The sequence below is a fragment of the Furipterus horrens genome, unplaced genomic scaffold (assembly GCF_987537825.1).
Source record: "Furipterus horrens unplaced genomic scaffold, mFurHor1.1.pri manual_scaffold_4, whole genome shotgun sequence".
In the NCBI taxonomy this organism is placed as follows: Eukaryota; Metazoa; Chordata; class Mammalia; order Chiroptera; family Furipteridae; genus Furipterus; species Furipterus horrens.
In genome coordinates, this window is record NW_028327174.1 from 2452498 (window position 1) to 2467611 (window position 15114).

Here is a 15114-nt window from a genome sequence, read left to right on the forward strand (position 1 = left end):
AGCATCTGTGCCTGTCAAGACACACGGCGGCATGCGCGCTCACGCTAAGGCTGCATGCGCGTTCATGCCAAGGCGGCGCGCTCATGCTAAGGCCACGTGCGCGTTCACGCCAAGGCGGCGCACTCATGCTAAGGCCACGCACGCGTTCACCCTAAGGCGGCACACTGCACTCTGCGTAAGTATAGGTTAAGAACTGCTTATATTGAATAAGTCGATTTCTAAATCAAATGAAATCACCTTAAATATCTTAAATAAGTGAGATTCCTAACTTAAAGAAGCATCTGTTGAATTGTTATACTTTCTCTACTAAAAAGAATTTTTAACTACATCTACTTATAAGCCAGATCTTTACATTAAGATTTTCTTATTAAATGACTTACGGTTACTCATAAAGTATTTCAATTCTTTGGATAAAGATATCATATATTAAAATTCTATGTTTTTTTAATATGATGTTAAGATAACCCAAATTCAAAGAAGTATTGATGCTAATAGTTAAAGACCCAAAAACATTTTTAAAAGTCTAGAAAAGCTTCCTGCTTTCAAAGTGAGCAGCGTGGCTTTTCTCTCACTGCCACGTCAACAGCCATCAACCATCAGAGCTGCGTCCCACTGTCCCACGCCACACTTCTTTCTTTACCGTGTGGAGTGTCTGGCTCCCCCCCACCCCGCCCCGGTGGAGGGGCAGCCCACTGAGGGCAGGGAGTTTTGTCTGCTGTGGCCACTGCATGCCCGCCCCCAGCACCCACATCAGGACCGGCCACGCCCAGGAGCGCTGAGACACTGGGGTGCCTGCTAGGGCTGCGTGACAAAGCACCGCAGACCGACGGGGGCTTCAGCGGTCCCCACACACTGTCTCAGCCCTGCAGGCTGGCGGGGCAGGAAGGTGGGCAGGGCGGGTTCCTTCGAGGCCGCCCTCCTTGGCTTGCACATGGCCAATTTCTCTCTGTGTCCTCACACGGTCGTCCCCATGTGGGTCCCTGTCCTGATGTCCTCTTCTTACACGGACACCCGTCACACTGGATTAGGGCCACACACTTTTTAGCTGAATTACCCTTTTAAAGGCTCTGTCTCCAGATAGTCACGTTCTGGGGGACCAGGAGTTAGGACTTCAACATACGCATGTGCGGGACGCCGCTCGGCCCACAGCAGAGGCAAGAAAGGGGTTTGCTGCGCCTGTTTTTGCGCTCACTCTGGACGGCACCATCGGTGCTTCTCTTCGCCCTTACAGAACGTCTGCTTCAATGAGCGACATGACACTCCAAGTGCTGGTTTTTAAGTCCTTTTCAAAGACATGAATAATTCGTGAGTTGTGCTGCGAGTTACCTATCAGCAGGGCATCCTGTTCCATCCGCAGTTCCCGAAAAAGAAGAACCAGATCAACAGCTACGCCGATCGCATCCAAGTTCCTGTAATATGTGAAGAGAGACAAAGTGAGACACTCTCCTAAGCCCACATTTCAAATGATCCAAACACAGCACTGAGCCTGCTGGTGACAGTTCCGTGGCCGGCAGAACAAGGGCCTCCGAGGGGCCCCAATGAGCTCCCCAAACCTGCCATTATGGGACCTCCCAGGGCAAAGGGGACTTCACAGTCAGGAGTATACTAAGGATCCTGCGAAGGGAGGAGTGTCCTGGAGTATCAGTTGAGGCCAGTGGAATCTCATGGTCCTTCTAACAGGAAGACAGAGGGTCAGCGTCAGGGAAGGGGCCCTGAGCTGAGGAGTGCAGGCAGCCCTGGAGGCTGGAAAAGGCGAGAACTGTCTCCCGTGGAGCGTCCAGGCACAACGCACCGTGCTGACCCACTTTAAAACTTCTGAATTCCAGAACTGTGAGAGAACAGATGTGCCGTGTTAGGCTGCTAGCTTCGGCCCTTTGTCACGGCAGCCACAGGGAACATACAAACGTGGGCAGCAGGAGCGGGGCGCCACTGTGGCCGACACCCACAGAGGCCGAAGCCGCTCTGATACCCGAGGGTGGGCAGAGCCTGGCAGCACAGTGAGGCGCGTGCCAGGAGGGCCCGCACGGCCCTGCACAGGCTGCGGGCTGCGCACTGAAGGCCCTGCTGTTAGGACGCAGACACAGGGGGGACCGAGTCACTGAAAACGAGGGGAAGGCCATCTTCCTTCCACAGCAGCCACAGCTCAGCTGAAACGCACGGGGGAGCAAAACATACAAACGATACACGTGGCTATTTACTGAGCAGATTTCTAAGCAACTTGTTGAAGGCCTGACTTCTTCTTGCTGCTTAGAATGTGACAGGGGAGAGACAAGTACAGGAACGAAGAGGGAGGCAGGTCGCAGTGACCTCGGAACCGCCGAGCGTGTCCAGACTGCAGAGTGGCGAGATGAGGCGCCTGCCGGGAAGAGTGTACCCTGGAGAGGAAGCTGTGGCTGGGCGGCAGCAGAGAAGGCCGGTGTCGTCCCCACCCCGTCACGTCAGCAAATGGCAGGAGTCCCGATGGCGTTACCTACGAAAGCTCTGCGTCTAATAGGAGTCCCCATGACGTACGTGTGGGGCCCACAGGGACTTTACCTGCAGGCACCCCGCCAGCCTGAACAGGCACAGAGAAAAGATGAGGTAAAAGGCAGTTGGGCTCCTGAAACTCCTCTGTAGCCATCCTGGACTCTGAGGGCGGGCGAGGGGCAGGGGCTCAAGCCCCCAAGGCTCCCTGACCAGCCCCAAAGCCTATGTTTGCCCAACTGGACTTTGAAATTGCTTAGGACGAGCAACCCCTTTTTCCTCCAATCTTCTCCTCTCCTGGGGGCCACGTCTAAGATGGTCACCCTGCGCCTGTCCCACCACTGCGCTGTGGAAGGGGAAGCGTGTTTTCTCATTTCACACGTCACGGAACATGGCCATGCTCCCCTGTGCACATGTCACCTGCAGCTGCTCTCACGCTACAAGGGGACACTGAGGGATCCTGGCGGGAAGACCGCAGCAACCCCTGCAACAGGGGTTCCACTTCCATGCAGAGCTGACCGCTTTCAGTCGCGTTCCCTGAGCCCTTCCTGAAGCTTCCTTTGCCGTATGAGACCCCGCTCCGCATTTCCTAGCGAAATGGGAGCCTCGTCCACACGCTGTGCATGTCCACAGAGGGTGTGAGAGGGTCTAAGCCTCAGCTGCATCACACCTTCTGACAAACTCCTTAATAAATTAAAACACCAGAAAAATACACATTGGTTGTGATCTGAATCCTGACAGGCTCAGAAACACTGACTTCAGTTAAGGTTGGCCCTGAAGTCCTTGTAGGACCTTTATTGTATCTCTGACTAGAAAATGTTTTTTCTGAGAGCTCATGCCCAAAATGGTCGGAATTTCCCTTTAAAATCAACAGTGAGCGAGTACAAGCCTAAGAGGAAAGCGGCAGAAAAGCGGCCACTGTTAAACGTTCACCTGCACCCCGGCCCGCCTGTAGGCTGCAGCCGGCGGACACCGTGAGCGCACGGGGCGCAGGCCGCCGGGGGACCGCTGCCGCCGTATGAGTGCTGCAATGCTGGATCTTTATAGCTCACAGATACTACTTTTGCTCTCAAAAAAGAACATAAACCTTGCTTTCAAAGCAAGCAGCACTCCCAGCGTTCAGTTACTGTGCTGTCGCTCCCAGGCGTGGGCAGGACCACCGCCCGCCTCTGAGCCGCGCAGGCACCAGCGGGCGCTTCTGTGCGTAAACTTGACCCGCAGGGCAGCCCCTGGGGAAGGCGCCGCCTGCCGGGCTCTGCAGAGCAGAAAGCCCGCCCTCAGACGGGCGCAGGGCCTCGTCCAGGGGAGTCACTGAGTGTCTCGGGACAGTGGCAGCACCTGCGTCTGCGCTGAGCCATGTCGTGAGTCGCAGAGACCATCCCTGGGCTCTCACTGAATGAATGGCTCTCGGACATGTTCTTCCTTCTCTCTGGGTAAAAATGGGAACACCAGGCACGCTGCCCCTCGAGTGTGTCCTCAGGTTGCACGGACACAAGTCAAGCCCCTGGGCTGCCAAGCCAGCGGCTCCGGGCAGGCTCCCCTGCCAGGCTGGCAGAGCACTCAGATCACCCGCCAGCCCGCAGCCAGGTTCTGCTCTAAGGCTCTCCCTGCCCCCTGCCCCACACTAGAGTGCCTCCCTGCCTAGAAAGGGACAAAAGACACCTGCCTCTGGCCCACTAACTCATTATGTTTTTAAAATGTTGACTATTATTATCAAGACTATAATTGTTTCTATCCATTTATCTGCAAATGGACGGCAGTGCGGTTTAGAGCTGAAGTTAAACAGCCCAAGCTTTCTTCCCCTCTCCTTTCATCTTAAAAATCCCATTAATCATATCGAAGCCTCAGGTTCAGAACTGTCTCGGCAGCGCAGGGCGTCCCTCAAGTGGCTTCTGGACCAGCCCAACTTCGCCCATCACAGCCGTGACAGGGCGGCCTGGAGGCTTGTCTGCATTCAAGCTCAGGAAAGAAAGTGAGTGTGCTCTCTGCGGCTTCTACCTTCATCGCAGGCAGAAACATTTAATGAGAAGCAGATTCCATAAAATCAAAGAGGAGGGAGCTCTGGGAGGAGAGGAGGGCACGGGAGGGCAGGCTGCGGGCCGCGCGTGCGAGCCACGTTATGAGCAGGCGGGGTGCGGTGGGGGACATCACGTGGTCTGCGGCTATCTTAGGGTCGGTCATCTTAGGGGCTCACGAACTGTGCTCCTGTCCACAGTTAACACAAGGGTCACTAACTAAAACTGGAACAAAATAAAACACTGACAGCTAGACAAGGGAGGTCCAGAGCAGGCAGGACCTAGGATCAACGCTGAACCCACTCTGTCGTGCATTATACCCTCCTGTACTCGCGAGTGCTTCCCCCGGGTGACGGGTGCGGCCCAGACAAGGGGTCATCAGGCCAGCAGGAGAGAGCCGGCCGCACACACAGAGACGAGCTGGGAGCGGCCGTGACGAGAGGGCCCACCTGATGGTGTTCTGGTTCAGAGAACACTCGATGCAAGCGTTCCGGAGACAGCGGAAGCATTCCGTTATTAACTGCAGGCTGGAAGCCAGATTTTCCACCTGGGGTGGGTCTCCGCAGGCCAGCTCCACAGCGCCAGAAGATTTCTTTAAGATGTCCACGACTCTCTGGAAGATAGTCCTGGGTGCGGTTTCCCTGAAAAAGGACAAAATTGTCACAAACTAGAAAAAAAATCCAACTTCCAAGTGTCCTGTCCAGAACACAGCCTGTACTTATTTCTGTGGGGAGTGGTCCAGCTCCCTAACTTACACCACCAAGTGAAAGAGCCACGCACACTGAGCGCCACGCCAGGCACTGTCCTCGCCAACCTTTCCATGTGGCGTGATTTACCCGCATGGAGCCAGGCCGGCCCCCCCGTCTCGGGGCCCAGGCAGCTGCGGTGGAGGGGCTCAGCAGCGTGCCAGGTGCCCCGGCAGACACCAGCAGAGCCCGCCCCCACCACGCAGCCTGGCTTCTGCGCCACCACGCCACAGGACAGTCCACACCCCCCTACAGGGCCCTGCGCGAGCGTTGGGCCTGCCCTTACTCCAGACAGGTATCTGCGCTTCGTGTTGCAGACAGAGCCCGCGGTGGGGCCCAGTCCCCCAGGACGGCCTGAAGCACAATGATGAAAAGCGATACCCACGAGGGACCGCCTGCCTGGGAAGCGAAGGTCCGATCCAGTCTAGATGCGGAGACGCCGGCAACACCTGCTCTGAGTGCGGGGTGGGGGGGTGGGGTGCGCGCGCGTGTGGGCAGGCACGTCCGTGTGTGCACACGTGAGAGTGCACGCGTGCACATGTTCGTTCCGCGCCTCTGTGGGGGGAGGGAGCCTGGGGCCGCCCCCCGTCCCACCCGCCGCAGCTCCCGCATGCCTCTCGTGCCAGGCGCGGGGCCTGCCTATCATTCCAAAGCCATGACGGCCAGAAGCTTTTGTGCGGCACGGCACTCAACTGCAGGCCAACTTCCTCGTTCCCCGGTCCCCCAGAGACACAGCGTCCATTTCAGGGTCAGAACAAATGCTGCCGTGTGGGGCGGGGTAGGAGACTCCGGCAGATCAAGTCTGTCCAGACAAATCTCCTGCCTTCGCGCTCCTGCGGCCGCCACAACCCCCTGCCCGCCCATCAGCCTGGCTCTGGCCAGAGCACCAGGGAGCAGCGCCCACGCGGGACTCCGGCCGCACACCGCCGGAGGCGCCGCTGCTCAGGTGCAGGGCAGGCCCGGCCGTCCTGCTGTCCCGCCCAGCAGAGACGCTTCCCTCGGGGAGCTGCAGGACCGCACGCCCCGCACCGCACGCGGCGTGTCTGTAGCCTGCGGAGCACTAATAGAAACCGCACTGACAATCTCTGGGCCTCTACCGTGCCCGGGGCCTGGTCTAGAACTCGGCTTTAACCCCACGAATCCCACAGCAGGACTGTGTACCAACCTTATTTTCCCATCTGGCTCTCCCTTCTCTCCGATCTCCCTGCCTTATCTTTTATTTTATTTAACTGTATTTAGTTTTTCAGCTGCTTCAAATCTGTCTTGGGAAAGAGGCAGAGTATAAATTAATCAATTAAAAATTGAGAAATCACACATAAAATAATTTACCCGTACCTCCCCAGTCAGCCCTCTCTAAACACGGATCTTCCATGAGGCTTTGACTCAGTGTCACAGGGACTGACCCAAGAAAGGGGCGAGGTTCAAAAACCACATAGAACAATTAAGTGTGTACGCCATTTTTAGTGACAATACGCCATAAAGGAACAATACTAACTTTCTCAAGAAAGCCTTAAGGAATACTAAATACAGTGCAGACATTCACATGCTAAGGAAATACCCGAGAGTTTAAAACCTTTCAAAGAACGCCAAGAGTGGGCCCAATGTCTGAAACAAAGAACAAGTTTCTTATGTAATCCACGGTCACACGGAAGTGGGGCTCCACGCCTGGAACGGGCCGCAGTGCGGCCCGCTCCCCCTAAGAGGGCTGCGAAGTACGCACCCACACCTGCGGTCAAGACACCCGTTTCTTCTCCCAGCTGGGCCCCTGCAAGCCACTGCTCACATGGGTGTCCCCTTCCTGTTGTGAACGGTCCTCCCTGATGACACCCCTTAAAACCCTAACATCCAGCGCACTCGACGCTGGCGTCTAGCGAAAGCTTTGGATTCAGACTACGGTGGACAACACAAGACAGAGGAAGGCACTGCTCTTAGGAAAACTGGGGCACTGATAACCCAACACCCACGTCATGAACTGTCCCGTGAGTGATTCCCAATGTGACATGTTAATTTGTCACTGGTGCCCATGCCTTTTCCCTTTACTACACTTTTAACCAAAAGAAAAATGTTTAACTGAGCTAAAACCAATCAAAAGATTCCTGAAATCCAAATAAGTCCTAATAGCCACTGAAAAGTAACCATGGCAACGGCTGCCTGGCACACAATTCGCACCTGCGGTACAGACACAAAATGAGCCCTGACTGGTGTGGCTCAGTTGGTTGGGCACCACCGTCCTGCAAAGCGGAAGGTCCCCAGTTCAATTCCTGGTCAGGGAACATGCCGGGTTGCAGGTTCAGTCCCCAGTCAGGGCACATTCAAGAGGCAACCAATCCATGTTTCTCTCCCTCCCTTCCCATCTCTCTAAAAATAAATCAATAAAATCTTTGCAAAAAGAAAAGACACTGGGACTGTGACCACAGACCGTCACCGGCGCTCCCCAGGGTGCACGCCCACGGGCTCCTGAACACACCAAGCGCCTGCCTGGCGTGCGCCCACCAGATGCCCTGTCCACACCCCCTTCCCGCCAGCTCTGCGCCCGGAGGAATCTCGCGTCTCCTTCACACTCGGCCCTGCGGAGACCCCCCCCCCCCCCACGCTCCAGGTGAACCAGTTCCCACCCGCGCGCCCCCGGCACGCAGGCCAGGAGATGCAGGCAACACTTGCCCACATCAGAGCGCATTCACCTCGGCCCACGAGTCCCCGCGACGCAGAGACTGTGTTTTCCTTTATCTCCAGGGCCCGGCACTGGCACTTGTGCACTAAGCGACTCGGTGGGTGGATTCAGGTCTGACAGCCACGAGGGCACCGGCACGCTCAGAGGCCTCGGACGGGCCCCAGCCCCTCACGCGCCCCAAAGGCCTTGGGGGCTGCACCGGGCCAGGCGCCAGCGCCTTGTGGCCGCAGCAGCTGAACAACGGGGCTCCTGAGGCATCAGCTGGACTCTTCTTTTCCGTTAAGAAGTCCACGTACCCTGGACTCAAAACCATGAAAACGTCCTGTTAGGATGCAGGTATCTTCCGACTGACACGTAACAGATATCTAATTCCTCTTCTCCACGACGTGACAAATGGGTACATTTAGAGGAGGAGGGAGGAAGAGGAGTCGTAACCCGATTAACTATATATTACATTTCTTGAAAGCAGAGACCACTTCTTAGATGTGTTTATCCCTCCATAAAGGGTAGGGGAAACCCTTTCCTTTAGAGCCATGTAATTAATAGCTATATATTTTATTCACCATATTTTTAACAACTTTCATCAGGTGAGGACAAAAAAGCTTTTACCCACTAGCAGTAACTATGAAAGCCTTTAACTCTCCTATATAATTCTTTACCTCCTAAATAGCCTTGAAAGAAAGCTTTTTTGGCATTATAGATCCAAAGTAGTTGTAATGTACTCTGTCTACAAATTCTAAGTTCACTGTCAAGACAGCACAGCTAAATGTGTGTAATGATTAACGACAGTGGGATAGCTAGTAAAGATCCGTCAATCGCTCCTATATTACAAATGTTATTAATAATAAAAATCGCTGTCATTTCTGCTTTAACCAAACTAACACCAAACAGTCACAAGGACTTGAAAAAGCTTAGCTACTTCATTCACAGGAGGCAGAAAGTACTTAAGAGGACAATTAAAATTCAACCGTTAGACATTCCTGTTAGATAGGAATGCATACCCTGAAGACAACATATAAATGAAATGTTACATTATACAACAAAAAAAAAAAGGCCCAAAAAAAGCCTTTGAATTATACAAAAGGTAGAATTTCATCTCCGTCAAGTTGGAACAGATCTGGAGGTTTAATCCTGGCAAGTCCTGTTTGTGTAAATTAAAGCCCGGCCGCGATCACCTGCAGCAGGCGGCCGGGCCGCACGCCCCGCGCCGCGGGCTCCTCCCCGGGCCCCTGCCGCAAAGGAACCCGAGTGCTACTCACTGGGACGCTACAACACTTGTTACAAGATTTATTCTAATACCTTAGATTTAATTAAAACCCGGTATAGGTGGTTTGGGGTAAATTCTGTCACTAAGAAAAACTATTAAAATACACCCAAGTTCAGAGATTAAAGTACCGATCACGGATTGTTACTGAAAACCGTGCGCGCTGCCTACTGATCTGACGGGGCTGACAGAGCAAAAACAGAAAATAAAACGTTTCTATCTCCTGCCAGAAACAGCCTCGGGCAACATTCTGAAATTCACCTCTGCAGACCTCAGCACTCTCGGTGACAGCCTTTCCCCTGCCGCATCCGGACCCCGCAGCCGTCCGGGAGCCCAGGCCGTCCCACTCTGCAGGGCAGGCAGACTTCTGCGAAGGGCCAGCCCCGGGCAGCACCCCAAGGAACTGGCATGGTCCTGCCCTAACGAAACTCTTCACGGGACGCAGACACTTCGAGTTCATGTCATTTTCATGTGTCACGAAATTTTATTTATTTTCCTCAAGGATTTAAAAATGTGAAAACCATTCTTAAGTCCAAGACCATAGATCTCAACTGGACGAAGGAGGGAAGGTGAGCGGGAGGACCCAGTGCGGGACGCCTGGCTGCAGCAGGGACCCAGCGGGGGCAGAGGCGGCGGGCGGCCGGGTGAGACCACGACACGAGGCCGGAGGGGCTGCAGCCACAGGTAATGAGGAGGCCAGGGCAGCACGGAGGGGTGCCAGGCTCACGGAAGGGAAGCCGAGGACACAGAAGGCCAGCGCACCGCAAGGATGACCTGTACCTAAGGCAGGAAAGGTAAAGCAGAGCGAACGGACAACCAGAGCCGGGTTTCTTCCAAACGAGGAGAGTGACCCGGGTCTCCGGCGGCAGCAGGAGATTCTCCACGTGAAAAGTGGGGGGGTGCTCTGAAGGAAAGCGGTCTGGACTGTCTGGATGCGGCGGGACAGCCGAGGCGCACGCCCCCACACCTGCAGGCCCAGCGGCACACGGAGGCAGGTGGCAACAGCCTCCCGCCTGGAAGACGCTCTGGGAAAGGCGTGTGCTCCGACGCGGCCCGCACCCCTCTGAGATCAAGGGGAAGGGGCTTCCAAAGAAGCCGAGGACGTAAGAGATCTTCCTGAGGGCGCGTGGGAAGGGCTGTAAAGCCACGGAGTCAGAAAAGGCTTCACACGAGGCCTTAAGGGAGTCAGGCAGTAACAGAAAACCTGGAGCCCCCCCCAGAAATTAGAAAATCAGCTTGAGCGTCTCCTTAAGAGCAGGAACAAGACATCCCTATGTCCGCTTTCACCTCTCTTATTCAACACAGTACCAGAAGTCCCAGACACAGCAATCAGACAAAAAGAAGAGATAAAAGGCATCCAAATTGGAAAAAAAGAAGTAAAACTATTATTATTGGAAGATGACATGCTACTGTATATAGAGAACTCTTAAGATTCCACCAAAAAACTACTAGAACTGGTAAATAAATTCAGTAAAGTAGTGGGATACAAAATAAATATTCAACCCTGGGCTGGCAGCTCTTTTGGCTGGAGCATCATCCCAACAAACCAAGGTTGCAAATTTGATCCCAGGTCAGGACCCATACAAGAATCAACCAAAGAAAGAATAAATAAGTGGAACAGCATGTCAATGTCTGTCTGTCTGTCTCTCTCTAAAAATCAATAAATCAAAATTTTAAACATATATTTTTAAAAAATTCAGAAATTGGTTTCATTTTTAAAAAACAATTATGAGGTATCAGAAAGGGGAGCTAAAAATAAAATCTCATTTACAACTGCATCAAAAAAAAAAATTAAAATACCTGGGAATAAGTTTAACCAAAGAGGTAAAAGACCTTTACTTGGGAAAATTATAAGAAACTGAAAATACAAATAAATGGAAACACATACTGCGCTCATGGACAGAATTAATGTTATTAAAATGCCCAGGCTACCCAAAGCAATCTCGGGTCAACACAATTCCTATCTAAGTACCAAGGGGGTTTTTCGCAGAACTGGAACAAATAATCCAAAAAATTACATGAAACCACAAAAAAACCCAAATAGCAAGCAATCTTGAAAAAAAGAACAAAGCTGGAGGTATCACGCTACCTGACATCAAACTGTGCTACAAACAGCCTGGTGGCCTAAAAACAGACACACAGATCAATACCACAGAACTGAGAGCCCAGAAGCAAACCCACGCCTATGTGGTCCATTAACATGTGACAAAGGGGCAAGAATACACAACAGGGTAAAGACAGTCTGTTCAATAAATGGTGTTGGGAAAACCGAACAGATATACGCAAAAAAACAAAGTAAACTAAACCTCCTCCTCACACCATATACAAAAATAAACTCAAAATGGATTAAAGACTTAAATGTTAAGACGCAAGACAGGAAAACTCCTAAAAGAAAATGCAAGCAGTAAAACCTCTGACATCTCTCTTAGCATTAGTTTTTCTGATATATCTCCTTGCACAAGGAAAATAAAAGAAAAAATAAACAAATTGGACTAATCAAGCTAAGAAGATTTTGTAAAGCAAACTATCAACAAGATGGAAAGACAACCTACTGAATAGAAGATAAATGCCAATCATACATCTGATAAGGAGTTAATACAATCAACACACACACAAAAAAAGTTTAAAAAATGGGCAGAGGACCTGAATTAGACACTTCTCCAAAGAGGACACACAGATGGCCAACTGACATATGACAAGACGTTCAGCATCACTAATGATCAGAGAAATGCAAACTAAGACCACAGTGAGGCACCACCTCACACCTGTCAGGATGGCCATCATCAGTAAATCAAAACGCAGGTGTCAGTGGGGCTGTGGAGAAAAGGGAGCCCTTGTGCACTGCTGGTGGGAATGCAGACAGGTGCAGCCGCTGTGGAAAACAGTATGGAGTTTCCTCCAAAAACTAAAAATGAAATTGTCTTACGACCCAAAGATTCCTCTTCTGGGTATATATCTGAAGAAACCCAGAACACTAAAGTCAAAGAATTTATGCACAACAGCCAAGATATGGAAGCAACCTGAGGGCCCATCAATGGGCAAGCGGATAAAAAGGCTGTGGTACATTTATATAATGGAATGTTCCTTGGCCATAAAAATGAAATCTTACATGTGCAGCAGCACGGACGGAACTGGAGGGAACTATGCTGAGTGAGGTCAGCCAGCCAGAGAGAGACAAACACCGTATGATCTCACCCATACGTGGGATCTAAAGAACAAAAGAAATGAAATAGACACAGACTCACAGACACCGAGAACAGACTGACGGCTGCCAGAGGGCGGGGGTGTTGGGGGCTGGGTGAAAAGGGTGAAGGGATTAAGAGCACGCGTTGGTGGTTACAAAACAGCCACGGGGGTGTAAGGTAGGGTGCATGGAACACAGTCAAAAATACCTAACAACTCTGGGTGGTGCCAGGCGGGTGCTGGAGACACCGGGGGAACGTTTCGGAAAATACGTGATTGTCTAACCACTGTGCTGCCCACCTGGAAGTAATACAAAACGATACTGAATGTAAACTGTAACTGAAAGTTTTAAAAAAGAAAAAACAGAATATAAGCTTATAAATACCCAACAAAAACCCTGTTGAGATTTTAATTTGAGCGTCACTGAAACCACAGCTCAATTTTGGGAGAACTGATGTCCGTGCTCTTGAGGTTCCCTGTCGTGTAACGGTGTATCTCAGCGCCTAAGTTTTAATATCTTTTGGCAAAGTTTTATGACATCCTCCCTGACGACAAGCTACTGACACTTAAATTGTGCTTCTTATGTGCCCAGCACTCGTCCGAACACTACATGTATGAACTGAATGGCTATGACTATCACCAGCTTCCCGATCGGCTTCTCAACGCTAATGTGACTGCTCCAGGCTTGTGGCCTTCAGCGAGGCTGACTCGGCCTAGAGTCAGCCCCAGGGCTCCTTTGCTGTTGAGTGAGTCCTTGGCCACAGCCCAGTGACCACACCCGGGGGCCCGGGACCACTACAAAAGACTGGAAGGGTGGAAGAGCTGAGCAGCTCCCCTCTGAGGGCACTCCTGGTCACAGTGCTAACCTTATTTATTTTGATTTGCTGGCTCTCACTCTTTCCTGTCTCCTTGGTCCATTTAAGATAATTGAATGTGAGGGGCGGCTCACCCTGACCACATCTGTGTTTTGAAGTTGAGTCAGAACACCTTACCAAACAGTTCCATGTGGTCTTCCAGCTCACGGCGCAGATAAAAATAAAGGGAATTGTCATCACTCTTAAAGAGGTCTTTTTATAGTGTAACTTAATTGATGTTCTCTCTCAACAAAGTCAATGTGAATCATGGGTGAGTCAAGACGATCCAGCCCCTTAGCAAGGCTGACAGTTCGTGTGGGGCTTTGGGGGTTTTGTTTTGCTTTGGTCTTTGTTGTGTTTCCGGTGCATCCAAAGGCTCCTGCTGGCCAGAGGCTCCGTCATGCCGTGGTTGGGGAAACCTAGTGACTGTGTGTACACACAGATGGCCAGGTTTATTTTTGAGTTCTGTAGGGTGTGGACCTCTGAAGTGTTCTGTCCACTCCCTTTATGAAAGTTAGTCAACAAACTCGTACCAGCGAGCAACACCGAGACACTTTCTCCCACTTGAGATCACCGTCATCACCATATGTGATCACTTTCTATACTTTCTCTACTAGGGTCTCTCATCTGCGGGCTCACTTTATACTTAATGACGCGAGGAAACTAAATATTTAAGGGAACGATAACATACTCCGAAGTGCTCGCTGTGCGCTAGGCCTTAAAGCAGGTACCATGGCACGGAGGGAAATAACAAGCGTCCTGCCTTCAGGCTGCTCTCCTTTAGCAGGACTCGCGGACGATCAAGTGATTAGAAGATTCTACAGGAAGTTCTTGGAAAAAGGTAAGCGTGGAGTACCAAAGGGAACACAGGGCAGGGGAGTCGGGAAGGTCAGACAGACTTTCAGTAGGAGGTGAAATGGTCCTTAAGACTTCAGGGCGAGTGAGGAGTGTGCGTGAGCAAGGGGAGAAAGGCACGAGGCGTATTCATAAATTCAGCATCACAGCATCTGAGCTATTCGTCTGGGCGGCTCGGAGCGAGCTGAACACAGTTATTCGCACGATGGCCGGGGTGCCTGCGCGCTGACCACGGCACAGCACGCAGCGCTCGGGAAGCGGGGAAGTAAGTGGAGGGATGACGTGGCGACTGAAGTCCTAGCTTCGGAGCAGTCAGAGCAGTCGTGACTGACCGGCCCTGCGACAGCACGAGGTGGTCTGCTCACGACAGCCACGGCTCCTCACTGCTCTACTCAGTCCAGCGCGGCCTGGGCGCCCAGAACGGGCCAGGCGCTGTGCTAGGAGCCCCGTAAAGACGCCAGTCCGTGTTCGCAGCCGCGGCCGCTCTCTAAGGCCGGCACGTCCTCCAGCTCCCTGAGCCCCAGCCGAAGGAAACGGGGGTCGGTGAGGAGGTCTCCATACACGGCTCGTACAAAGCAGAGCGCCCGCAAACCGACGTGCGGTAAAGCACCGTGGGAGCAACCTGCTGCCAAAGCCGCTCGTGAGAGCGCGCCCTCTGCGGGAGGGGGGAGAAGCCTCACCGTCACGGGCCTGGTACTGTGGCACTCCACGGATCAGACGTTATCCAAGGGCCCCGAACTTCTGATTCACAAACTTCCCTTCCAGCGTCTGGTGCGGGAAATTGCTCAGGACTTCAAAACAGATCTGCACTCCCAGCGGGCAGCTATGGGTGCTCTGCAGGGGGCGAGCGAAGCCTCTCCGGTTGGCCTTTGGAAGACACCACCCCGTGTGCTAGCCTTGCCAAACGTGTAACGGTTCTGCCGAAAGACATCCAGCTGGCACGCCGCCTCCGGGAGAACGTACCTCCGAGTCCACTGTGGTGGGAAACGTTTCCTTCTTTAAAGAAAAACCTTCTTCCCGTTACTGGTAGTTCTGAACGTTAGATTTTTTCCCCCCACTGCAT

The 15114-nt window shown here is 52.4% G+C and overlaps 1 protein-coding gene across 1 annotated transcript in view; it reads right to left on the reverse strand.

Annotated features, from left to right (window-relative positions):
- ATXN10 (ataxin 10) overlaps positions 1–15114 on the reverse strand; it is a 107727-nt gene that overhangs the window by 85671 nt on the left and 6942 nt on the right. Inside the window, exons 2-3 of the mRNA XM_090272263.1 lie at positions 4928–5119; positions 1327–1409 (exon numbers count right to left, since the gene is read on the reverse strand). Of these exons, the coding sequence (XP_090128389.1) occupies positions 1327–1409; positions 4928–5119 (275 nt within the window). The remainder of the gene's footprint in view (positions 1–1326; positions 1410–4927; positions 5120–15114) is intronic.